Below are 27,219 nucleotides of genomic sequence, written 5' to 3' on the forward strand. Positions count from 1 at the left end.
TGCGATGAGGGCTACAGATAAATGGCCTGTAAAATGTCTGGTATTCCATGGCAGCTACGGATGTGCAAGCCCCACATGTGTATACATGCGCGGCTTCATCAGGCTGTTCCTTCTGTGCAACTCATAAATCACAACGTTGAACATTTTCCGCTAGTGTTCAACGTACGAGGAACGTTCCGACATTAAGCTTCGTCATTTTTTTTTTTTATGGAGAACATGGTACACCAAGTGAAACATAAGAATCCACGCCCGTTGCTGGTTCAACGACGGAAGGAGCGTCAGCGGAGGAGGAATTACGCATGCGCAGAACGCCTAAGAAGAGAGAGTAGCAGCAGACCGGCGGTGCCCGAAGTTATTCGAGTAATTCGCTTCGGATGGGAGAGATTGGATCACCCGACCTACAGCCCCGCCCTTGCGCCATCGGACTCTTGGGACGTCACTTCCAAAACAATGCTGAGGTGGAGCACGCTGTGCGACATTTCCTTGTATCGTAGGGCACCGAGTTCCACCAGAGTGGTTTCTTCAAACTGATTGCACGCAACGACAAATGTCTCAATGTCGGTGGCGACTATGTGGGAAAACAGTGCAAGGTGTATAGTTCATGATGCCATGGTGTATTTTCTTTTTGGCAATAAAGTTCCCGAGTGAGAATAAATGACGAAACTTACTTTCGGAACGTCCCCCTTACAATAACGGCAAATACTGCACAAATTGAGAGTCATTTTATTCTGTTGAGGCAGATTAGAGAGCGTCTGTAAAACAAAACTCATGGGTATAAGCTTGCAAATACGTAAGCGGAAAATTCCGTTCAACGAGGAAACATGTAATATAGGCACTTTTTTATTATATACTTTACCAGACATTTTTGAAAAGTTTTCTTTGAATGTACTTCCTGAAACTTTGCTTTAGCATAGCGCGTTACCGTCCTGCCGGCCGCTGCCGCTATACCAATTCCCCACTATTGCATATTAGCGGTAAACTTCGAGCACACACAGCCGGTGACCGGCGGTATCGGTCTTCCCGTTTTTCCACATTTAATAATAATAAAAGAAGCATTTAAAAAGAATGCGTACAGCAGGCTACACAATCACCCAAGTATGCACTAACCGGCCCAATTTAGCGCTTTCATGATGCTAAACTAATATCGTTTAAGTTGTTTCCTTCCAATATGAAAAAAAAGCACCTTTAATAAATGTTACCGTGTTGTGAGCTTAAATACAAATATCGGATACAAGGCTAATTGCCAACGCTGCCAAAATGCAGACGGGAGAGCGTGCTCACCTGATGTTATTAAACGCGTAGTTCAACCAAGCTTCGGAGACGAAGGTTTCGCCGATAAGGAAGAAACACGGTCGCGATGGCGGCAGTCCCTTGTGAAGAATCTTGCTCACATCCTGAGAAGGCATGATGGCGGAAGAAGCCAGGTAACCACACAATCGCCGTATTCCCGAAAGGGTCTCTGAGCACTTCACGACTCCACACTGAGTATATATATAGGATGCCTCAATGCGCGCCGCTTCTCTCGCTCCGTGCGGCGGGCAAGGAGGACATCGACGCACCCAACACTGAGTAAAGTTCCTCAATGAACACTGAGCGGCTTTAACATTGGGCGGAACACAGTGCCGCCCCTCCACTGAAGCAGGAGGCACTGCTCTTCAGTAGCTTTCGTCGGGTGGTGGTGGTAGTGGTAAAAACTTTAATTCGTCAACAGAAAATGATTTATGAGATTAGATGTAGGAAGTCATGATGGCTTCGTGAGGTGGCCGTCAGACCGTGTCTTACGGCGACTTCTAAAGCCCAGGTCACGGCCTGCAGTTGAACCGCAGGTTCCAAGCTGGTCACCGCAGCCTCCCACTGCTCTCGGTTGGATAGCTGCCATTCGGCTCTAGGTTTGAGCTCAGGGCATCTGTGCAAGATGTGTGCTAAATCGGCTTTGTCGGCCTCGCATAGCGTACATTCAGGGGAGTGTGTCCCTGGGTAGACTATGGATAGTTTGTACGGGTTGGGGAAGGTGTGTGTTTGGAGTTGCCTCCACGTCGCCTGCTGGTTTTTGGTTAAGGAATTGTCAGGGGGCGGGTATTCGAGTCTTTCGTTTTTATAGTATTGCGTAATTTCGTGGTAGGTTATCATGCGCTCTTTTGCTCCTCGCAGGATCGGTTGGCTCACTGCCCGGTTGACGAGTCCTCGGACGAAATCGTGAGCCGCTTCGTTCCCGGGATGGGACAAGTGCGCAGGGATCCAGATGATTTTGATCTGGGGGGGGCGTGAAATGTACTTTCTTCAGAATTTGTTGCGCCGGTTCGTGGTTTCTGCCTTTGGCAAAATTACGCACTGCCGTCTTGGAGTCGCAGGAAAATTATTTTGGCTGCGGTATTTGTGACAGCTATTGCTATCGCGGCTTCTTCCGCTTCTTCCGCGTGCCTTCCAAAAATGGTGACCGCGGTGATAGGTTTGAGGTCGTTTCCTACTACCCCTGCGGAGAAAGCGTCGCGTTCTCCGAGTTCGGCTACGTCTACGTAGACCGCCTGTAGTTCTTACGACCACGGCCCCTGAGATAGGGTGCCGCGACTGCCACCACCCAGTCTCGGGGGCCATGCTTCGACGAGGAGTTCCGTAAAAAAACCCAGCTCCTGTGTATTCTGGCAGACGGTGGCAGCACGTTGTTACGCAATGTTCGCGCAAAAATTGACATGCGTTGCCACTAAAGCACAGTGCACTACGACGTCGTGCAGTCGAGGGACGGCGCATCAAAATGAGCAACGTGTTGGAATAAATCAAAGCAGCGGGCTATAGCCATTCGAAGCCGAATATTCGGCAGATAACCCACCTCACAATAACTCTCGACGGCAATGCGTGTGGCATTGAATCAGTATGGGGATACAACTTATTGCCACAGTCGAAACGAGTTATGTATGAGGCGTGTACTGCATCGGCACTCCTCTGTCGCTTCCTTAAGTACAATTGGCGCCGTCTAGCGCCGCTGCCGCGAAGCCTGCGCGTGGCCTCCTAATGCATGGCGCGACGGTGCGCGCGAACGCTTAGAAAGGAGTCGTGCGGCAACAGGGCTCCTCTGTCGCACTTTTTAATGGACAAGCTCCGCCATCTAGTGACGCTGCCGCGAAGTCCGCGCGTTGCCTCCGAGACTAGAAGCGAGGCGCGCCGATACCTGCAAACGCTGCTCCCTCGCTTGCCGCGCACTCAGTGGCACATACTCGGTGACTCAAGTTGGCTAGAGGGTTTATTGAAGAGCGGCACATTACCCAGCTACATTCGTGCCACAGCTAGCTAAAGCGTTTGCGTGAGATACGTTGATTGAAACGTGGCACATAGCCAGTGTATTTGTCGCGCACCCTGCTAAAACGTCGGGTTGCCGTCCTTGAGGAACCCTTATGACGTGGGTTCGATCCGCTCAGCATTGGATAAATTCAAGCAATCATTTTCGTCGTGGAGGAAGGCCACATTCCCAGTGGCACATACCTAGTTATCCAAGTTGGCGTCAAAAGACGTTCACTGCACAAACCTCATGGCACATACGCAGTGACTCAAGTTGGCATCAAAGAGGTTCATCGAGGACCAGCACAGACCGAATGGTACATACCAAGAACTCCAAGTTGGCATCGAAGAGTTCCATTAAACAGCGGTACCTACTCAGTCGCGCACCTGCAGCGACCCATGTCGGCGTGAAAGGGGTTTGCTGAAGAGCCGGACACGTGCACCGGTCCTCTAGGGAATTTTTGCGCTAGTATGCGGCCTGACAAGGCCCCGCGCCCTCCCCGTCCCGGGCCAAGACAGCCCCTCCTAGAATTTGTTCTAGGTGTTCTAGGCGGCTTTGGCGAATGATCCACTTGTTCTAGGTGGGTTTGGTCAAGAGGCTGCCCTCTCTGAAACAAATTTCTGGCTACGTTCTTGAATGGCCAGAAACATACAGAATGAAAAGACGTAAGTTCACATAGAGCGTTAGATTCCTAATGATGTTCGACGGTTTGTCAGCACAAACTGCGAGTAGTAAGAGCCGATAATAAGCGCAGAAATAAAGATAACGATCTTGGAGGCATCAGCTACCATCCTGCTTCAAGGATCCATATCCATCCATCCGTCCGTCATCCGCACATACACATATTTATGCTACCATATAGTTTGCATGAAACGTAACTCACACGTTACGTTAAACACAGCAAATTCGACGACTGTGGCGCACTTTTTAAAATTTCAATAAATTGAAATGCATATAATTCTAAAATCATTACCGCGTATATGCACCTTGGGAGGTAATGAGCGAATACGAGAAACTAGATACGTTCTTACCTTCAGATAGTAAAACACCTTTCTGTACAATGTCTTCGTTACATGGAAGAACGGCAACGTGAGAAAGGCGTAGTGGTAGATCTTCTTCTTCCACAACTCTTCCAAGGTCGTCCTGGCGACGTCGGTCGACAGCAATTCTCGCGTAACTGTCATCGAACTGAAATATAATGGACGTCAGACTTATGGGGGTTGAAGAAATGAACTGTAATGCCTTTGTGTAAACCATAGTCGTACTTCTAGATGGTTTGCGCTGACGGCTTCGTGGCCGCAATGATGGTGTACTAGCATTCATTCGATGCGCATGTTTCTAGCTTGTTGCCTGCAACGCAGTGGAATGTGCGAATGGGGTCTTATTATTATGTTCGTGACGTCACGAGAATGCCATCTATAGACGCAGACAGAGAGAAGAACTATGCACACTCATAGCCCCTGAGACTACTATTTAATGATAAACGGACAACATGATCAAAGATGACACACTATTATCGAAGAAAAAAAAATATATTGGCTATTTGAACGGAATGCACAATTGGAAAAAAAAGTAAGATCAGGCTCTAAATTTAGTCAGTTTTTATGCTTGGTATTTTATTTTTTTAATACGAGTATTTGCGTGTTATATGGCGTCTTTGTCTTTGTGTCATAAAAAGCGCTCCAATGGCGAGTCCGGGTCTCTATGAAACTTGCGGTCCCGTGTCCTCGCACTCAATTTTGCCGAGAGAGCGCGTTTTCTTGGCCGTTCAACTTATACAGGACACCTCACTTTAAAAAAAAAAAAGTCAGATTTTCGCCCTAAAGGCGAAGTATCGATTGACATAGCAAACTATTAGACAGCTATACGAAGTAATAATAGCAGATTTATCGAACGTATAAGCTTGTAAACACTCGCTTACTAACTAAATTGACAAGCATGGTGCCACGCGCATGCAAGAAAACATAAGCGCATCTCACTCGATGACCGCGGACACTCGCTATCAAAACGCTGGCGTGAGAAAGTACGGCAGCAACAGCGAGTGCATTGACCTCCGTGCTGCCTCTCGCTTCAACGCGAACTACGCGGCGATGACACAACGTACACGAAGCTGTCAGCACTATGCGCGCTCTGTCCCCATCGCAGACAGCTTTCATGCTCGCCCGCACCATACCGCCGCCGAGAATGCAAGCCGCCGGAGTATAAAATGCAACCCTAAAACCCCTTGAAGTTCGTAAAGTAGTGCCACGCTTTGAAGAATGTCGCCTCCTCCTCGCGCGCTCTGGCCGAGGCCGCCGCCGCGTCGCTATTGGCCTAATAGTATCACGTGGGCCCTAGCACTTTGCTTCAGCGCCATTTTTGCTCGAGAAGCGTCTACGGAGTGGCGAGGAGCGCATGTTGACGCCGTTGCTACGCTCGAGCAATGTAGGCGGCGCCACGGTCGAGGAGGGAGCGCGAAAGAGAGGAGAAACGAGGAGAAGTGAATGCAAAGGAGGAGAGTGGCACTACCTTAAGAAGTTTAAGGGGCCTTACGCAACCCACCTCTCCCGCTCCGGTGCCGCGAGCGCGACGGAAAACGCGCGCTTCCTCCCCGCCTTCCTCCCTTGCGCGCCCGAGGTGGAACCGTCGGCTCACCCTCGAACGCATGCGCCTGGAGCTTCCACATAATTGCTGTCGCAAGAATAAACTCGCGTAATGCCTCAAGCACTCGTGCGAATAATACCTCGCGTATTTTCACAGCAAAGCTCACTTATGAAATTACGTTCAGCTTCCAAGCCGAAAGCGTTGAAAATCGGCCAGTTGCTGCACCAGCGCAATACTGCAATTTGCTTGCCGCTAAACTTAGCGGGTCATTTCGGTAGGCTATGCCGGAAGCCTTCCAGGGCCTGTGTTTGCAAACAAAATAATTGAGAACACAATTCTTCGAGCGAAAACAAAACAAAGCAAACAACCAAATTTGAGTGAGCTTTTGCTAGAACAATGTATAGTGTTAATCGCATCCAACTGCACGCATTCTTACAGGCCTAGTGGACGTGTTCAGTTGGGGAAAGTGGAGGGAGGGAGGGGGAAGAAGAGGTTTCACCGGCCGTGTCTTACCTATAGTCGAAGCTGAGACCGTATTCGGTCTTGGTATGATTGGCGGCCGCTTGTACGACGAGCTCGAGGTTTGCTTTGAACGAACCGCCGGAACCGTTCAGAATGGCGTGACCTTTCTCGTCCGCCTGGTAGAATACGAGTTCGCACAGGCCGTCCTCGGGCAGCTGCGATACCTCCGTCTGCTTCATGTCGGCGTTCAGGACACAGATCAGGGTGTTGACCGGAATGGGCTTCGCTGCGTGCAACAAAGGGAGTGCGTGTGTGTGCACACGCGAGAGGTAGGGGGATTGTCCTGTCTTTTACAAACATAGTTCCGAATCCCCCTTCAGTCGTCAATTAATTCCGCTCAGTGAAAATTTAGTTTGACCACATTTCTTGCATCTTTAGAATCACGAAAGGCATGCATCTGCATGCTCAGTGCGTTTCGTCAAGTTTACACAGTGCAGACTCTATGCGAGAAGGCTTTAGAGAAACGTCAGAAACGTCGAGCGGCTACGACAGAAAGCTGAGCTAGTTGGTAAGGATTCATTATGCAAAAAATAAGTGAGGTAGGGGAACATGGAAAAGGGCTCAGAGTACTAGAAATGAAGCCTAGAACGACAGAAAGCTCAGCTAGTTGGTAAGGATTCATTATGCAAAAAAGAAGTGAGGATAGGGGAACATGGAAAAAAGCTCAGAGTACTAGAAATGAAGCCTAGAACGACAGAAAGCTCAGCTAGTTGGTAAGGATTCATTATGCAAAAAAGAAGTGAGGATAGGGGAACATGGAAAAGGGCTCAGAGTACTAGAAATGAAGCCTAGAACGACAGAAAGCTGAGCTAGTTGGTAAGGATTCATTATGCAAAAGACACTTCTCTACTCTTGTGTCCTGTCTGCACGCCTCACTTCTTTTTTGCATAGTCGAGCGGCCAGTCGCGCGGCAATTTTGCGTGTATTCGAGGGCTTCCTTCACGCTCAGAAAACGGGTTTCATGTAGCACGTGTCGAGCTACAGCAAGCTGTATCGGGTGTTTTTCATGTTGCTCTACAATATTCTAATTGACACCTTCCATGTAATTATAATAATTGTTGAAATTATTTAATTATAGCCCGTTATCTAATTAGTCGGAATGCAAAAAAGAAGATAGCCTGAGTATCTCCAAGCGACGGCAAACAACATTACCTTGGTTCTGTCTAGCTACGTGCCATTTCCATGTTTTTTTTTTTAATTTTGTCCCAAGTTAATTGAAACACCCTGTATTTGGTCAGCATCGCTGTGAAGGTGGTGTGCTTACCCGTTGTCGTCGTCCCAACTAGGAAGAGAAATAGGGACAAGTCACAACAATTGCACACAGCAATGCATGTGTATGTGGACATTGCTTTTTCTGCTAACGAAAAAAAAATCGAAAGGCTCGCACTGCTCTATTGAGAGGAAGGCCGATAAAGACTTTGCAATAGCTAGATGCAGTGTAAAACACCGAACCGTTCTTTCTTATCTTCCTTGTGTCGTTCGTTGGCGTCGTCTATATCAAATGCGACTTTCGCGTGATAAAGACGACATTCGGAAGACTGGCAGCAGCGTGAATGAGCGCCTACGTCAGCACAATTCATTAAATTGAACACCTACCTTGCCATTCTGTCAGCACATTCTAGCGCTTGTGGCTGCAAGTGTTTAGTCAACACATATCTATCTATCTATCTATCTATCTATCTATCTATCTATCTATCTATCTATCTATCTATCTATCTATCTATCTATCTATCTATCTATCTAGATATATATATATATATATATATATATATATATATATATAGTTAAGCACAGGAGTCAGAAAATGTGTGAACGTGTCGAAGCTCTCTATATAATAACTGTATATATCAACTTTCTATGTCATTGCCATGTATTTTGTGAGCTGCAGGTGGTGATTTCCTTTGTGTGTATCGCTCTTATTAGACTCGAGTTGTTAAGACAGTGTAGGTGGCCCAGTGTCCATCTTTCCGTGTTGCTTTCCGTGTCGATCTTCAAGTGCGCAAGTGCGCGTACGTATATGCAGCGAGCGAACAAAAACTGAACTGCCATTTGCTGCGCCATTTGCTGCGCCATTTGCTGAGCGGAAGGGGCCAGCACTGTTAGACTGCAGCCATTTATCATTTGCCGGCACCTCGTTCCCGATATGCTGCTTTCTTAAAGTGATCTTCTGGTTGTGCTGGTTTCTGTGGTATTGTTCGAGTCGCTACACCGCATAATTCCTGCTCACCTGATGCACTCGGCGAAGGTGTCTCCGTTCTCGGCGCTGAAAGAAAGCGACAGCAACAACGTGAAGCGAGTGTTCTATACATGAGTCACATTTGAATCGAGTCCCGCGCAGAAACAAGTTGACTGCACTACGCTGAGCCTAACCCCAGCTTCGCACTCGTAACACTCGTCACATAACTCTCGAGCGTGCCCCTACTTAACCTGTGTCGAGCTTAGTGAAAATAGAGCGCCACTAAACACAGCGCGATCGACGTATTGACTTACATTCGGTTGTATACACAGAAGCTCGTGCTTCGATCGTGCTCGAAAAGTTCGAGATCGACAGAAAGAAAGGGCGGATTGGCAAAACAAACATTGTTCCTGGCATTCAACTGCTGTCGCAGTTAAAGAGAGAGAACTAAAGAAAATGTGAACGGGAATTACCAACACCTGACGCAAGCGCAAGGGCTTTGTCACATGACGCACCTTGTCGTGGAAGATCTTGATGCCATTTCTTCACCTCCCCCCCCCCCCTACTCGTCACATGCATGTTTAGAAGGCGTAGAAAAACAACGGCTTACTTGTAGTAAACTTGGTGCTCGCCACTTCCGTGGTATTTCCTTCCTTATCTGCAGTAGCTGAAGATAAGAATTAAGAGGAATGATTAACTCGATAGCTCCGTTCCAAATACATGGGAAGGGAGAAATGTGGTGACCGCTGCACCGATTGACCACTGCACCGATTTTGATTAGATACGTCGTGAATTCTGGTGGAGTACACGGGATGTTTGCGAATTGAAAGGTATAGAGAAGGTATTGCTATGGGGTATTGCCCAGTAAGTATGGAGTGCATTGGGGTAATTGCCACATGATTGACACGCTGGTTTGCCCCCATTTGTTTTCAATATGATGTTGGATAGCACAGTTCGGTATCGTGATTGTGCGTGGCAGATTAATGCAGTGTCCTGTGTGGTGTGTTTGTGATGAGTGCGATAAATGGAGTCTGTTGTTGGATATCGTGAGCCGGATGGAGAGTGTTATGAGCTTGTTCTGCAGGGTTCACCTGGCAGCAATTACCGTAGCACAACGGGTGACCGTTTCCACACCACACACCACCACTGTGGGCCAGTTATTAATCTACTTAAATCACGAAGATTTTCGCTCCCATTCTGAGCACGTCACTTTTAATGGAACAATGAGGCGCTTGGAGTGTGAATTGACATGTTTGAGTCACTTGTGTGCTTTAGTTAGCTAAAAAAAGTGTTATTTTTAAAATGTGCGGTTTGCTAGAGCTTTATGACAGAATATCGTCTTAGCATAATGTGGGCGTAGTAGTGTAGAAGTGTATTGAACTAAAGAATACGTTTGGTAGGATCAACGATAGCAGCAACGCGTTAAAAGTATGTGTATACAAACAGATAGCGCAGAGCTCTTAAGAGAGTGAACAACTATGTTACTATGTTAATAACTATCTGCTGGCCTAAGGGTGTCATAGCAGCGATTAACTACTTAACTACATTTTTTTTAGGATTTTGCCTCTTCTGAAATAAAATAGCAATGCAAAAAAAAAAGGCTGCTTCAACCGAACTGTAGATGATAACACCTCAAGATGTCACCACAAAACTAGTGCATGTGTGCTTTATGCTAAACATTCGAATGTACTTAGAGCCAAGTGCGTGATCCAACACTCTAAGAACAGTTGCGCCCTCTGGAGTGTACATTTTGCCACACAACAATAATCGTCTTCTTGCCCGCATTTCCTTTCTTTCACGCTGCGAGCCCGGTCGGTATACTTCCATGTCACGAACGGCATGCGCGTTCAGCATGACAGGGCTTTCTCGACAGGAAAGTAGCGAGCGCAGCGTTTTCAAGAAGGGAAATGCAAGCAAGACAGATGACGATTATCGTTGTGTGGCAAATATGCACCCCAAAGGCGCAACTGTTTTTAGACTGAACAGCTGAAAACAGTCAGACACACTTTAGATCTGAATTACAATAAAATACTTTAGATCTGGATTACCACCAAACATTTTACACGCTAACGAGGTCACCTTCAGTTATTTATTTATTTATTTATTTACCCTCAAGGCCAACGGCATTACAGAGGGGAGTGGGAAAACGTACAATCATAAAGGGAACAACAAGGTACAGTGAGTTAAAATAACAATTTCAAACAGGCATGAACTTAAACAATGGTGGTTAGTGCCTCGCGAAAACGTTGGTTATCAATGATAGATGCAATGTCAGCAGGAAGGTGGTTCTACTTGATTGGGGTTTTTCATGTTGCCCTACATTTTTCTCATTGAAACTTTTCATCTAAGTATAAGGTTTGAGAAGCTGATTAATTAAGGCAAAGCATATAATACGGCGGAATATAAAAAATAATAATCGGAGTATCTCCAAGCGACGACAACCAACGCTGCCTTGGTTCTGTACAGCTACGAGGCATTTGCACGCGTATTTGAATCTTGGTGCATGACATTTAGGACACTCTGTATACACATCTACTACGTGATCGCCGGCTTCCTACACTTCACACACAGTCTTTTCTTTCCACTTTGACACTCTTAACGCTAACGCATTAAAAAAATATCGCCCCCTTCGGGGATTATCTTGACCGCGGAAATAACTGTCATCTGTACTGCGAGCCTGCCTCTCTTTAATCCTGAGCACTTGGTACTTTCCAAGACACGAACGGCATAGGTGTATCAGCTTGACGTAGCGTTCTTGACTAAGAAAAAAAGAAAGGAAATGCACGCACGATAGATGGCGATAATTGCTTCTGCAGAACACAAGCCCTGAATGGTGCAAATTAGAGTGTTGGCTTTAAGAGGAAGCTTTAGCTCTGGCCTAACTCCGACGCGGCCTATTCAAATACATGTAAAACGCAAGAACGTTTTTCTGAGATAACCCCTGGGCCAATTTTAACGAAATTAATTGCATTTGAGAGAGAAAGCTAAATTCTAGTGACTGTTGGAAGCGCAATTTCGATTAAGTTCCTGAATTTTCTTAAAACGATTCTCAAATATTTGACCGTTTGAAAAAAAAAATTAGAAGCACGAAGTTTACAATTTCATAGCTCTGCATCAAGAACTGATATCGCGGTTCTGTAAACGGCATTCATTAGACCATTCAAAGCGGACAAATTCGATATGTCATTTTACATCTTAAGTGAGTTCGTTACGTTGGTTACAAGGGTTTTGCAAAAGTTGTATTTCCCTATTATTAAACTTTTTTTTATATTCGTGTGTAACATATCAATTTTGTCCGCTTTAGATGTACTATTAGATTCAATTCACAGAATTGTATTATCATTTTTAGTTGTTGAGTTGCAGAGTTCTAAACTTGATAGTTTCGTTTTTTGAAAATTTTAGATTTTTGCCAATTTTTAATAAAAAAATTGACAACCTAACTCAAAATTTCGAAATCAACAGTAGCTATATTTTAAGTTTTTCGTTTAAATAAAACAAACCTCGTCAAATTTGGTGCAGTGGTCGCCGAGAAAAACGAATTCTCCTTTTATATGTATTTAGATAGGAGCACTCGAGCTAAAGCTTCCTCTTAAGGTAGTTCTGATTCTATGGTCATCTACCGTGTCCATATCTTGCGAACTTTTATTCCTTCCTTCAACAAGGCGCTCCCGACTTTCCTGTCAAGGACACTGCGTCATATCGATATGCGCATAACGTTCTCGTCCTGAAAGTACTGCAGGCACGCACCATTAAAGAACGTAAGACACGCAGGATAGATGGCGGTTATTTTGGGGGGGACAAGAAGTAAGCCCCAAAGGGGGGATTACATCTTTTATAGGGGGGCTCACTGTACCGTCAGTTCCATTTGCGGAGTTTTCGCACGCCATTTTCAGATGGAACATATTTGATCTGCTCCAACTAGGAGTCAGTGCGCGTGTGCTTTATGTTTACACTTTGACGAATTCCAGGTGGATGTCGCTCACCTTCTTTCGGTTCCTTACTCACTGTGGTACTCTTCTCCTTTCTCACTGCGGAATAAATCGGACGTGCCTTGTTAATTCAGTGTAAGGAATCTCATTGTCCTAGTCGCTGCAGACGTCGACGTAAAAACAGACAGGTATGCTGTCTATGCATTGCTAACGCGAAATATAGCATTTAAAGAAAAAAGTGCACACAAAATTACGAGATACCGGCTTCTATTTTCGCCTCCAGAAAGCGGCATTCGAGACGTCTTGCTCGACATTTAGATTCGTCCGCGACAGCCCTGCGGTGAAGCGCGGTGGTGAAATGTAAAGTGATTGGCTTCAGCGAAGAAACTCAAGTGATTCTTGAACGCTGGCGCAGCACACATTAAGAGGACGCTTTCTTTCAGGGCATATAATTCGTACCGGCGGGCATCAGATAGTTTTGCGATACTCAACGATTGACTACTGGATCAACTAAAATTATACAGCAAGCTTTCTTGTTAACTTAGTTGTTGCACATGCTCGCCGTGGTGGCGCAGTGGCTACACGGCATTCTGCTGCCGAGCACGTGCGTGGCAGCAGGTTTGGTTACCGGAGGCGGCTGCCGCATTTCGGTGGAGGCGAAATACAAAAACGCTTGTATGCATGCTTACATGCTTACATTAAGGTTAAATGCTTACATTAAGGTTAAAGAACCACGGATGGCTAAAAATAATCGAGAACCCCCCCCCCCCCCTCACGGCGTCACTCATTGCAGCAATGTCGTTTTGAGGCGTTCAATCAATCAATCAATCAATCAAACAATCAATCAATCAATCAATCAATCAATCAATCAATGCACATCTTGCAAGTCGGGACTGAAAGTGTTGGGACGTCAGTGCTCGAGGCATGCCCACAGGCATCTTAAGATCATAGGACCATGCAGTTTTGGGATGCATCCGTCACCCGCCGCGGTAGCTTAATTTACGGCATTGCCTTGCTGAGCTCGACGTTGCGGTTTCGACGACGGCAGCGGTGGCTGCCGTCAGGGGCGAAATGCAAGAAGGCTTGTGCACTTAGATTTAGGTGCGCGTTACGGAACCACGGTTGGCCAAAAATAATCCGGCGCCCCTCCTCCCCAACTTACAGCATGCGTCATAGTCAGATCGAGGTTTTATCACCTCAAATCCCAGAATTTAATTTTTTAGGGACATATTCGCCACCAAAGTCTGCCGGGTGTTCCATACAGGTTTGTTCTGCATTGTTCATTAAGCAATGATGGACAAAAAATTGCAGGCACAACACGAAAGCAGCTGTCGCAAGACATTTTAAATGGGGTAAAAATTACGCAAGAAAAAAGAAACTACATGAAAGGACCCCTTCCTGTATCCCAAGACAAGGAGACATTAGAGATCGCTGACAAAGGCCTTAATCGTCCTGCTGCGAACATGAACATATGCTGCGGTGCATGATGACTAAGTGGGGCGCCAATGCGTTTCGACGCAGGTTCCTGGATAAATACGCTGAAGCTAACGCCGAAGCCAACCTCGGGACACCTACCGAGTAAATATGCCTAAGCGCCGACCGGCTTCAAGTGCGCACACATACTTGAAACGATGATGCTGACGACATACCTGCAGTAGAACGTTTCGCAACCGGGGTCAGTCGCTCTGCAAATGGAACAAGAGGAAAGCTCCATCAGTTCCTTCATGCAGTGATTGATACACCACAGGATAATAACGAACGAACGAATCAATCAATCCATCAATCTCTACGATAATAATTTATTCGGCCATGAAGGTGGTGGTAGTGACAATTAGTGACTTTATTGTTCCAGCAGCCTTATCGCTAAAACTTGCTCTCATCACAAAACATTCCGACGTTACAACACATAGATTCGTCACGAGGTACGACAAGAGTTTATTTATGTGGTCACGACAATGAAAAAAACTTCGGAGTTCCTATTAATCAAGGCTCTCTATTCAATATACCGCCGGTGTAAAACCCCTGGATCTTTGAAAAGTATCGAAAGGCTTTGATCTCGCCGTCGAGCTACGCGATTGGACGATAACTTCAGCGTGCCCACAAATATGCGCCAGGAGAAGCTAAAAGGTCATGCGCTCCGCGCATGCAATCGTTTTCCGTTCGCAAACAATCAGCAAGCGTTCACACGTAGCTTTCACAATCGCAAACGTGCACATATCGGCACGCGGCGACGTGTCTGAACCCGGCTACCCCTGAACTCGGCTCCCGATTGTTCATGCACAGGGAAAGGGATAGCCAAGAGCGAGCAGCTTTGTGTAGAGACGCCGAACCAGCAGATTTTTCGCCCGCTGTCAAACGATCTCTTAATGTAACGCGGCACATTCCAGGCGCGCGCAATCTAAACCTTTCTCTCTTGGCACAAATCATGCGGCGCTGACGGCAGTGGTCTCTACTTTTATGAGATCCAGGGGTTTTATGCCAGTGGATGGTGCCTCTATGCGCGCGCTCTCCGGGCGCATCGAGGCACCCCATGCCAGTGCGAGTCGGAGCACCCCCTACCTAAAGGTTTGCAAATGTGCTGCCGGGCCTATAGTGGCCACGGCCTCAGAGATCACCTACTTGGATCTTGGAGATCTTAATTGGCACTCGGGTCGCGCCGCAAGCACGCGAAACCTACGTCGCGTGTGGTCTGGTAGGCTGCTCGCTGGCGTCGCAGCCGAAGCGGACGGGTTGGCGGGCGCCCTGAAGCCGACCACACCAGAACCAGCGGCATCCTTGTCGCTACTGTTTCCCGACTTCAAGTGCTCAGGTCCGGAGGCTGAACGGGGAGCAAAGAGAAATGGAAACGATTCAATACCATTCACTCAATGGTAGCACAGGAATACGGCCGCAAGTGCCCCTCAAAGGCAACATGTATACTACGTGCGGCAGCGAATCACGTCATTTGGTTTTCTCTCGTTCCTTCCTTCTGTTTACAGCTACCCGCTTCGCCTTGCTGAGGCGCCTTTGAGCAAGGGAGGCGCTGTCGTGCGTGTGTCCTTACTTGGGTACAAGCGATACGCCTTTCTGTGAAAGGATCACTACCGCATTCTGTGCACCCATGTGTACCTTCGTTACTGAGCACGAAAACGTAATGGCGAGGTCAGGTGTACACCTGCTCGAACCATTTAAGAGTGCACCCATCATGCCACACGTGCGTCTGGCCTATGCGAGCTGTCCTTCTCACTGCACCCTTGGCAAAGTGGACGCGACTTGGCGATCCCGGCCGTTAGTGTAAGTGGCACGTGACTGCGGTGTGTTCGAATAGTCGCTGGACATTTCGGCCGCCTCCGCTCCCCGCAGATGCGTTACCTGTGGCTGTGAGGGAACTATTTTCTGCCAGCGCGAAGTTCCGGAGAGCAAACGATTAAAGCTGTGGTTAAATAGTACATCTGTGACCTATGCTACGCATAAACACAAGCGTTGCGTAAGATAGCACGTTACGTGTTTACAGAATAAGAACGAACCCATTTCTCGCCTCATATTGGTTCCAAGAAATTCGTTGGATCTGCATTTTTTTTCCTGTTCTTTCAGCGGCGTTCCAACAATAAGAATACTGCAGTCTTAAGCTTGTAAGACGGCAGAACACAAATCCCAGTTAAAAAAGAAAGAAGAGAGAGAGAGAGAGAAGACATTGAGTTCAACAATAGTGCATTTCAATGGGACACAATTGGTACTAATTGGACAAAATTGGAGGTCCAGTTGGTGCCACTCAGTCCGAATTTGACCTAATTGGAAGTCATTGATGAGCAATTCCGTGAAACAACAAATAGTTGATAGTACAGGTATGCACATAATAGCATAATTACAATCTGAGTTTTCATATAAAATATTCAAGGCCATGCCGCCCTGCGAAGGTGGATGACCAGCGGAGCTGCAAACATCGTTGTGAGAAAACTTCCGATGAAGACTTTATTGACACTCATTGGCACTTTATATATAGGCATTCATTGACACTTAGTAACGACGGTTACAATGGCTTTGTGGTCGCTATGATACACATTGATCGGCATACTCGCAACTGCAAACACATTCTTTGATAACCGCAAATCGATGCACACGCGCCACTGGTTGGTCTGCTCGGCCGGATCGGTGTGGCATCACAAGCGATATGTCTGCAATACGGAACGCGTGAACCGCTCCCTTTTCGGTACCGACAAATCCACACTGAAATCACCGACAACGACTACAGAAGTAGCGTAATCGCAACTAACCCACGCAAAGTGAAGTACCCATGAACCTTACGGGGCTATGAGAAATTGCATTTTTTACTTGCTTACGGGATATGATTCATTGATGACAGTTTTCGGCATGCTGTTCTACATGTTGTATGCGTGATTAGAAAGAATGTAAGCACTGTTCGCGTCACTTGGCTGAGTGATTGTAGCTTCTGCCTTACGGGGCTATGAGCCATTGACTATGATAGTTTTTGCGTGCGGACACAAGTCTATGGTAGCCTAGCCACATACATATGCGCTGTAAAATACGGGTATACGTATTTTGGCGTGACCAATGGAGAGAAGCAGTTAGCTTTTCGTGAAGTTAAAAGTCTGCGTTGATACCTGACCGATTTCTTTTGCACCACTGGCATCACTTGGTCAACCAAATTTTGCGCACATGGCTGAGATCTCTCACAGTGAGATGGTCTCACAGTGAGACAGCCCTCGCCATTCCCTGCGTACAGGGCATTCCTTGCAAGTAACCCGTCCGCGCAGCCGAACTACAACCTTCTCTGCATCCTTCTTTTGCCGATCATCAAGCGACTGGAACGGCCTGCCCTGTCACATAACCGAAATCACCTGTTCAACGACGTTTGCTGATAAGCTTAATATTAATATTCTTCATTGAACTCATGTGGCCACCAATTATAATACACATTTGTAAACCCCACCCCTTATGTAATACCCCCATTGAGGGGTCTTTAAGGAAATAAAAGTGAAGTGACAAGTGAATATGTCGTTGAAGAGAATTGCCATAGTGTGTTGATGCATGCATAAGCTCCTCGAATGGAATTTCAAGCATATCCGTGTCGTATCTGTGTCGGGGTGTTCGTTTTTTATTCATATTGGTACCAGTGAGTGCAATGAGAAACCGATTGGGTCGAGTTGGTCACAATGGGTCCAATTGGGTCAAATTGTGCTAAAGAAATCAATGGGTTCAACTGGAAATCCCAATAGCCTTTCTTTATAGTGGGATATGCACTTGGATGTGGGAATTAATAAAACGTATAAATTATGTTCATGTAGTTTCATTCCAAAGAATAGTGCACTGCAACAGTGACCACAGATTTCAGTCAAGATGATTACTGTTTTCTGCTAAAATGTCAAAACAAAATAGACCAAATTCCTAATTTGCCTAACCACAGTGTGCTTCTTATAATTCGCTTGTCGAGATGACGTTCAGCGTGCCAGTAAGACATGTTCGTTAAGTAAACATTAAAGATAGACTTTAAAGCAGCCTAAACTAATAATATACCTTTAAAGCTACATTTTCCTTAATTATGCGGCAAGAGGTTGATCACCAGCAAATAAAAAATGCTTAATTTCTGTATTTTTTGGAAGTTCGTGGGAATGTGGCGTCAGGGGTTCACAGTATTTTTTTTTATTTTTTTTTTCGCATTCTAGCCGTCGTGGACCGGATTAAAAATTCTGGAAACTTTCCAGCTTCGGTCTTCGGCTCCCTTAGAGTACATTGCAGTCAGTCTTTACCGATAAATATTTAACTATAGGCCCGAGCAGACGCCCTCAAAATATATGACGTCACGGCCAATGGTGCGTGAACTTGAAGCCGGTGTCGCCACCGGTCCCTTCTCGCTTATCATTCCTCATCTGACGTTAAGAAGAGTGACATTGTCTTTCAGATTTTTTTTTTTTATTGTAGAATGTCAATTGACTAATCCAGTTCAACTTTCTCTTTGGTGTCCCTGTAATATGGGTAAAGCTTGGCGAATTCTGCCCGAAGCCTAGGAGAACGCTAAAACGGCCTCGTTTGGGGTCAAGGACCTGCAACGATGGAAGCGCACCTCCTGGCATCAACAGCAGGCCCACCAGGAGTGTGAGGAAGACGAACAAGATGGCGACACTGCACACGGTGCACGCCATCGCGCCAAGGCCCAGCCTGTGGTGGCCGTTAAAGAGCGCGTTAGTGCATTAGAACACTTGGGCATTTAGAAGCGGCCGATGGCTTTGTCAACACGCAAATGGTAGAGCTAAGGCTAGGTGATTAGTGCAGACGTGATCGATATGGCACGGAGTGAATGGGGCGTACCTAGACCACGCAAATTCACGTTTACCCCAAGATGACACCTGCCGCCAACCCGATTTGTCTCCCTGCACTGCACGACACTCCGCTTACCCTGCCTACCATACATAAAACACGACAGATATGCACGAATGTGGTGCAAAAGCCGCCTCAGGTAGAACGTATATAAGGTCCCCTATACTTATATACATCCTAGTACACCAGTTATATTGTGAAGGAATTGTCAGCAGAGATAAAGAGGTTATTCATTTGGCGAGACATTAAAAAATTTTTGCGGACCTCGGAAATCCTGGGATAATCACTCACCTTAATTTTAGCTGCAATTAACTCAATAATTAAGTGTTAACATAAACGCTTTAGAGCGGCAGCGGGATAGCTAGACTATGCCAAATGACAGCGCGAGCGACTGACATTAGTGGCTGACAGTAATACAGAGGGCAAGTCCTTCTCACGCTCTCAATCATGCTGACGCGTTTATTTCTTAGTTTATGACAAAATATATATTTTCTAAGCGCCCTCCGCCATTTTGCGTGTTGAGGCCATAACGAAACAAAGTGGTACCTGGATTCAAGTAAATTCTGCAATTGATTGAACAGCTACACAGCTGACAGCTACACTATATACATATGTGATTACGAAATTTCGGTCGACGTAATGGGGAAGATACTTACATGGCACCTCCCTCCTCTGCAATTAGTGTTTATTTTTGTTCGTGAACTGAATAGAATCACAGAGGGAACACGGTGTCGCATGCCAGCGTCAAGCACATACCTTCAGGCGCATCGTCTTCACCGCTCGCCACTAAATAGAAAATAGGGGGGAAAAAAAAGTTACACTCTGCCACTCTTTCTCGTCGTTCAAGAATGAATGATAAAAAAAAAGACATTTAAATTGTGACGACAGCCCATACTTACGCCTTTCCGTGATTATGTACTTGTCTTCTACGGAATCCTCCTCTTCACGTTCGTGAACTGCATACCGAATGCCGCAGGGAATGCAAGATGTAACAGATGACGTCGCTAGCGCATTTTATTTGAAAATTAACGTAGATCACTTTGAGCGCATATGTCCTTGTGAGACAAGAAGATACGTGGTAAATCATTACGCGGCATAAAGTGCCAAGAGACCCTCACCAAGAGTGATTGGCGGATCGAGTGGGGAGGGGGGGGGGCGGCTGAGAGAATAAAACTTACCGTGACATGACCACGTCATGAAAACCTGCGCACAAACAAACGGAGAAAATGGTACGACACTTCGCTGCCAGTCTTGTTTTCTCTGTCCCGTGTGTTTCGACGCTGGTTTTCATGACGCAGTCATACGAACTCGCCCAGCTTACTGCGCTTCTATGATCACGTGTCGGGCCCATTCTTTCCGGCCTCACATTTATTGCGTTGCGCTCCCTCTTCCTCCATATGTCGCGATATGGTCCGCACGTGAATGAACTCTGGGATTTCCCCGCAACGCTGTGTGCGCAAGAACTTCACCGGAAATGCGACGCCGTGCAGAAAGAAGAGAGAGAAAAAAAGGTGTGCTGCGTGACGTAAACGTCACGTGGGCCCTGTAGGCACCCGTATTGACCCTTTCAGCGGCGATACCGTGGGCGCTGCCATGTTTGATCACGTGGTGACACGTCCATTGCTTGCCTCAACTGCCTCCGTGTTTACAATGGGTTTGTATGACGCCGGTGCGTCGAAAGCGAGATCTGTTTTCTCTAGAACAAACTGCTCCCCGAAAAGGGTCAGTGGGGAAGCAGGGAAGCGCTGGTTGAGGTATTTTCCAGTGTAAAATATGAATTTCTGACAGCGACTGCCGAGTGGTCTCGACGAGAATAAAATGCAGTATTGTTCTGTCCCTGTAGAATCGTTTACTGCACAGCTACTCTTGACAGCAACAGCAGCTATGAATGTAGCAGCATCGCGTTAGGAACGATCTTGTGTTGCACCTCGTCAAAGGACAAGCAAAAAGGCCACTACGTATTAATGGTCACTTTGCCACCGACGCAATTACGGCACCAAGTGTGATACAGTCGGTCGATGTGCACAAAAAGCCGCAGTTTCGCCTGAAAGGCGAAACGCCGTTTGCGATAGCAAAGTATCAGATAGCTATACGAAGTAAGGATAGTATAGTTTTATCGGCCGTATAAACATGTAAGCATTCGCTTACTAACTAAATTAACAATGATATAATGTGTAAGCGCGACTGAATGAGGACGTAGAAAGAAATAGACACACAGAGACAGCGCGGTCTCTGTATGTAGTAGTAGTAGGAGTATAAACTTTTATTAGAAAAAAAAATCACATTCAGGTCCAGTGGGTGGGTCCCTCAGTCCAGGGCCCCACTGGCGATCGCGGCACGCCGGGCTTGGTCGAGAAGGGCCAATTGGTCCTCCAGCACCGTGCTGGCGAGCCACACCTCCCACTGCCTACTGTTGGAGTTTTGCCCCATAAGGGGTGATTGGATTTCTTGTGGCCGACTCTGGCATGACCATGTGATATGGTCAAGAGATGGCCGCCCTCCGCACCAAGGGCAAGTGTTGGGATACCGGGTCGGGTGTATGTCTCGTTTCTTCCTACGTCCTCGTTCAGTCGCGCTCACGCATTATATCACGGATTCAAAGCAACCAGCCCGCCAAAGAGTTTTAACTAAATGAACAAGCACGGTGTCACGCGTGCACAGGCAAAAATGAACACATCTCGCTCGATGAGCGCGGAAACTCGCTGTCAAAATGCTGGAGTGAGGAATCGGGGCAGCAGCAGCGACCGAATTGACCTTCGTGCATCTCTCGCTTCAACGCGAACGAAATGTCGAAAGCACAGCGCATACGAAGCTACCGGCACTACGGGCACTCTGGAAACATCGCAGATCGCGTGGAAGACGAGGCCCGCGCAGGCGCGAACTTTGGCCGCGTCGCAGATCGCTTTCGAGATGCGGCAGCTGCACGGCCGCGCCGAAAACGCCCCCCCCCCCCCTCCGCCTCCGTTCATCGCCTCAACCCCTTGCGAGGGTGAGCCGCGTTCGCCGCCTTCCCCTCGCACGCGTTCACTCGCATATTGGCGGCGAGGAGTTACGGAGTCGCCATCTAGCGGAAGCACCTCGCTGACGTAGTATGAGGGATCACGCGGCGCGCTCCTCATAGGCTTTGCTGTCAGCGCTCACTAAAATAAAGTCCCTTTTACACTGAAAACACCATGCGCGAGCTCTCCCGGACATTTCTTTCAGTACTTTCGATACGAGAGAAGTTTTTTACTGTCTCAACAATAATCTTTGGCAAACTGAAAGCACACAAACGTTTACAGACGCTATCTCTTTACCGAATACGTACAGTGAACGCCACCGCGATGGAGTCTCCCGAACCGGCTTCTTGCGTGAAAGGTAGGTAAACGCTGAGAGCAAGCTATGTGAAATATGTTCTTATAGTATTTGTATAACTAAATGGAGCGTAATAGAACGAAGCCTCAATGCAGCGATCGCGTAGATTCGCAGCGACCGACTGCGCGTCTGCATGCTTGTCCGCGCACTGTTTCGCTTTCTCCGCGCGCGCGTTTCCGCACCGTGCCATGAGCTTCAGGCCGCAGAATATGAGCATTTGACAGTACGCAAGCAACCATTGTTGCGTGAGTGCTATCAGAGCTGTTCAAAAATAACTTCACTGTAGAGACTTCGACGCCTACGGGAACTGTGATGTGCCGTCGCAACGATTCAATCGTTTTTTTTCTTCTAAATTCTTTGACCTTTCAATATTATTTCTCGAGTTGCGTCGCACTGTATGTTTATCGGTGTTCTCGGCATGCCATTTCCCGCTGCTCCTTTTTTTTTTGTAGTCCAGTGCATTAATTCATAACACAAACATGACCATATGCCATGCTTTTTTTTTAAATGTGCTTCTTACCGTTGCCTTTCCACTCCACTCAACTTGCCAGTATCTATAGCATCGACAAGTTCATAGACCAAACCGTCATGACATCAGTCGGGCAGCGGACTCGGGCGAGCGTCTCGGTGCGCGTTTTCAGAACATCGCAGACCGGGTGCCGTAGCAGAAATCTTCCTCGCGTCTGTGCTTGCTGCATACCCGAGTTGTAGCTGATGACTGTTTGCCGGTTTTATGTTTCGCGAGCCAAGCTTCACACAGCTTCTTGTCCTGCGGCTACGTGTGAATAAGGCTGACACCGGCCTCCGTTACGTGCGTTCGGCCCTGCGGCACCGAGCAGTAGCCTACCATGTTGCGCGCCTTCAAAGGCAGCCACTACCTATTGTAGTGCTTTCAAGCGTTGTAAAGGAGACACTCGAAGCGGGAAAATTTCGCCACTAAATGAGGACCGCAGCGTACGAGGGAATTTAAACTCGTTTTCAGCTCGCTTCGGCGCTCCCGAAGCAGCCGACGCGGCCGCTATGTCCACGTGATCCCTCCTAGCACGTCACGCCGACGGTGGCGCCAGCTTTTCCAGTGGTGGAGCTCGAGGCCAATACAGCATACGGCGCCCGGCGCCGGTTTTATCGCCCTTGGACTTTATGCGAAACCTCACGGCGACGCCGACGGCAGAAATGTGCCTGAAGTGCCCATATAATTGCTATTGCAATAACAATAACAAATGAATAGGCATGCAGGACGGCACTTTTCCATGGCGTCAACCGCCTTGACTGACCGTTGGAAGGCGGGCTGTGCGTATTTTATGGAGATGTGCGCCATTTCGTCTTGCCGGTTGCCAAAGCTGTACTTAAGACTTATTTCCACAGTATGAGATCTGCATGATTTTTTTTTCGTTTTGCGACACATCCGTGTTGATTATAGCGCCGTGTATTAGCCATAGTGAAATGCGTCTCAGTGCGTACAATTCGGCAGCAACACAACCGGCCTCCCGTTTTTGACAACCCCCGGATTATTGCTGCGGCCAGTTCTTAAGGCGGACGTGAAGAAGTCAGTTTGTTACCGCGGTATATGCATAGAGAGCGATTTTGGAAAGTACCGCCAACACTCACCCATCGTATCACTGTAGTAAGGTGACTGGGGCGCAAGACACCAGCGTAGATGCTCCTTCGGCTGCCTACTTGGTGATGCTGATGATCCCAAAACAAGGCGCATACCCCACAACTGGGGATGGGCCAAGCGGGTGGCATACATTTAAAATAAATGAGTAAATAAAATTTGCATGACAATTTCCAAGGGAGAGAGAAAATAAGTAAGGCTGCATGTATGTCACATTATGTATGTCAGCATGTCACATTATGCCCGTATGTCACATTAGAGCAACAAGCTATTTATGTTGCAAATGAAATTACAGGTTAAAAGGCAGACATCTTCGCGTTAGGAATTTCTTCGCAGAACACAGATTTTAAAGAAGCGCGCTCTTTAATAGATAAAAGAAAAAGAAAAGAGTTCAAGACAGCGTTACGACTGTCTTCCTTCGCGGCCGCCATCTCTCTCCTATGTTGCCAGCCTTCGCTTCCGATTCCGCTAACAGTCGTGGTTGAGCCCGGAGCCAAGGCCTCGAGAGACAGCAAAATTGAAAGTCAATGGAAGTCCAAGTTGGTCGAAAGGGAGCCTTGAGAAGTATTTTAGAGCACAGCTCTCAGGCGCCCGTTCCTGCGGCGTGTCGGCGTCGTCCCTCAGCGTACTCGTAACGAACTGGCACAGCGAAGGATGAAAGAGCGAATGCGCAGCGCGGATCAAAGGCGGCAATAGCGAAGAGAGCGCGAGGAGGAAAGCGGAGGGGAAGGGTACGGCGAAAGTGCCGCGCAAGATTGGCTTTGCGGCGACGATGGCTACGACATCGGCGTCAGAGTAGCGCGTGTCGTCTGTATGAAAAACAAAGCGCTGCATGAGAGGAGGTTTGTCTGCGGCGGTTGCTTGGGATTGCGCTCACGCGTCAGCCTCGCGCTGCCTCTCGCGATCTCCCGATTAGAGAGGCAGTCGCGCCACACTTCGCTCCGTTTGAAACGTGCCGCACGAGACAGATTGTCCGCGCCAGCCAACATATGGCTAAATGAAAACACAGAAGGCTGCGCTCAAATTTAGTGTCAGGGAGTATCGTAATCGTCGGTGGACTACTTTCTTTGTAGAAAAAAGAAAAACCTACGACCGAACAAGAAGTCTTAGATTCATTATTTGAAGGGCCACGAGTGTCTTCCATCTTTCCGCAGGTAGTGTCTCACGTGGCATTGTCTGAAGATCGAGACCACTTTACCATGGTGCGTCAATGCTTTCAATGATCACCAGCGTCCCGCTAGCTCACCTACATAGCAGCATGGTCACTGCAGCACACACAGTGTTCAGGTTCCACTCAGCCAACTTCGCCAAAAGCATTGACCATAAACACACTCATGACACTCCAGAGCACTTGCATACATAACTTATTTTAAAAGCCGCAATTAACCCATACACTGAAGTTTCCCTACACGTTATGCATAACGTTCCTCTTATATTTGCCATGTATAAACAAGGTGCCTTGTTTAGTTCAACTAAGAGAACAGGGAAACAAACTATATAAGAACTTCAAATATAAAGTATGACAATAGGAAAAAAGAAATGAGGGTTCATTCACTTTTTTGCAACGCTTTCAATTAAGTCAGGAACATGAAATGTTTGCCACATATTGCACTTAAGATTCCCTTAATTTTCACTGAATATGAACTTGGTACCCTTGTGTAGTTGTTTTAGGTCTCTGGGAAATATTGCAAATAATGGCAGTATGACACTCTGGAATGCTTGAATAAGTAAGTTCCAACAAAGGCTGTGATTACCCTACAGAGATTAAACATTTATCGTATGTCACTCGCAACATGCTTCCCAGTTCAACGAAATGCCTTGCGCGGACTGGGAAAACCAACTACACGTGTCGCATGATGCATGCAAATTGGGAGATGAGTATTCATATAATTATTTTTAAATTACCTAATTAACCTACACACTCGAAACTTTCAATACACGTCACCTATAGAGCGTCATTTATTTCTTCTAAATATGAAGTCTACCATTTCCTGTCCTCCTGGGGAAGTGGGAAATCTTGCAAGCATTTCATATAACGCCTCAAAACAGGCCGAAAGCGAGGGTTTATAAATTTTCATTTAACCCCTTCTTCACCTTCACACACATTAAAAACTTCCCTGTGTATTGCCACTAAAGTTTCCCACACTTCCTCAAAATATAAACATTGTGAGTGGTCTAGCTTTTCAGAAAACTGTTAAAACAGGCATGACATTTTTGTGCATTACTTCACTGTAAAACGGGCGGTTTTCTTGGCCACAGGACAAACACTGTGGTACGAAAACAACAACACCATGTCTGCCTTTCCATGTTGCAGTCAATTTCTGCACAGATCTTAAGTATGAATCCATTCCAACTAGCACAGCTTTCTACCCTATATATAGCAAGCTGCCACGCAACTGTCATGTACAGCAAGTAGTGCACAGCTGTCACAAAGTGCTCAGGTAAACATAAAGCAGAGCTGGCTTGAACACAAAGTATAAGCCCCCAGACGATGTTCAAGAGCTCTTTGGTCATATGGTTTCTGGTTACTTACTCCGTTGGTCTAGTCAAGTTATTGTTTGCCCATTTTCCGTTACATGATGTTTCATATCTGCATACCTTTGTGCTGTAAAATACTACGAGGGGCATTCATAAAGTTCATATTATTGGTACCACAAATATGAAGGGAGGGTGGGACAGGTGTACACGATAGGCATCAAACTGAGCGCATGTCCTACTATTGGAATATAAAAATTGTGCTCTATGTGGTATCGAGGAACACTGCTAGAGCACCAAAACAAAGATGGCCTATTGTTACAAATTTATAACGACAATACAAACTTTATGAATGCCACTATTATGCAGAGTTTTGTTTTCAATAAATGGACTCCTTCCTGGCTCATTTCCTGCACTGGAGATAACAAATCTGCATATAATGAGCACACGGTTTCTTAGCTGGGCTTGTTGGTTTACGTATGGCGAAACAGCGCAGACGACGGGAGGTGTGAAAAATGGACAGGACAGTGCACTGACTACCAACTGATTCTTTATTGAAAGCGACATCAAGGCAGATGACACAAAAGAGCACAATGCTAACTATAGTTGACTCAATCGGCCGGCCGGCATAGAAAAACTGTTACAAATCAATGAACAAGTCATACTTCCTATGAAACATGACTTGACAGGTTTAAAACTAGGGAGCGCACTAATAAATGTAAACAATTGCTACAACAATTGCTCCCTTTTTAGTCTTTTACCAGTCCTTTTTGTTTGATTTGTAGTAACTGTTTACTTTCAGTGCTGTTGTAAGTTTTACACCAGTCACATTATGTTTAGCATCAAGTACGATTTTCATTGATTTCAAACTGCTTTTCTGTGCCAGCCAGCCGAGTCACTTCCTGATATTTGATTTGATTAGATATTCGGGTCTCCTTTCTTCATTTGGTTTGATACTTGATTTGAAATTGAATAT

At 46.6% G+C, this 27,219-nt stretch overlaps 1 protein-coding gene across 9 annotated transcripts in view; it reads right to left on the minus strand.

The window, feature by feature from the left end:
• LOC135914422 (uncharacterized) overlaps nt 1–25,084 on the minus strand; it is a 37,992-nt gene extending 12,908 nt beyond the window's left edge. Inside the window, exons 1-14 of one of the 9 annotated variants that reach the window (XM_065447259.2) lie at nt 23,762–25,083; nt 19,699–19,755; nt 19,556–19,585; nt 19,456–19,471; nt 18,546–18,640; nt 15,162–15,302; nt 14,134–14,169; nt 12,539–12,583; nt 9,166–9,222; nt 8,607–8,642; nt 7,644–7,661; nt 6,371–6,605; nt 4,306–4,462; nt 1,282–1,394 (exon numbers count right to left, since the gene is read on the minus strand). In XM_065447259.2, coding sequence (XP_065303331.2) covers nt 1,282–1,394; nt 4,306–4,462; nt 6,371–6,605; nt 7,644–7,661; nt 8,607–8,642; nt 9,166–9,222; nt 12,539–12,583; nt 14,134–14,169; nt 15,162–15,302; nt 18,546–18,640; nt 19,456–19,471; nt 19,556–19,585; nt 19,699–19,755; nt 23,762–23,903 — 1,178 coding nt within the window. In that variant the 5' untranslated portion in view covers nt 23,904–25,083. Of the gene's footprint in view, nt 1–1,281; nt 1,395–4,305; nt 4,463–6,370; nt 6,606–7,643; nt 7,662–8,606; nt 8,643–9,165; nt 9,223–12,538; nt 12,584–14,133; nt 14,170–15,161; nt 15,303–18,545; nt 18,641–19,455; nt 19,472–19,555; nt 19,586–19,698; nt 19,756–23,761 lie in introns of all 9 variants that reach the window. The other 8 variants (XM_065447258.2, XM_070540014.1, XM_070540015.1 and 5 more) reach the window with 8 other exon arrangements.
• Between the last annotated feature and the right edge of the window lie 2,135 nt (nt 25,085–27,219).

Source organism: Dermacentor albipictus, chromosome 6 (genome assembly GCF_038994185.2).
Source record: "Dermacentor albipictus isolate Rhodes 1998 colony chromosome 6, USDA_Dalb.pri_finalv2, whole genome shotgun sequence".
Classification (NCBI taxonomy): Eukaryota; Metazoa; Arthropoda; class Arachnida; order Ixodida; family Ixodidae; genus Dermacentor; species Dermacentor albipictus.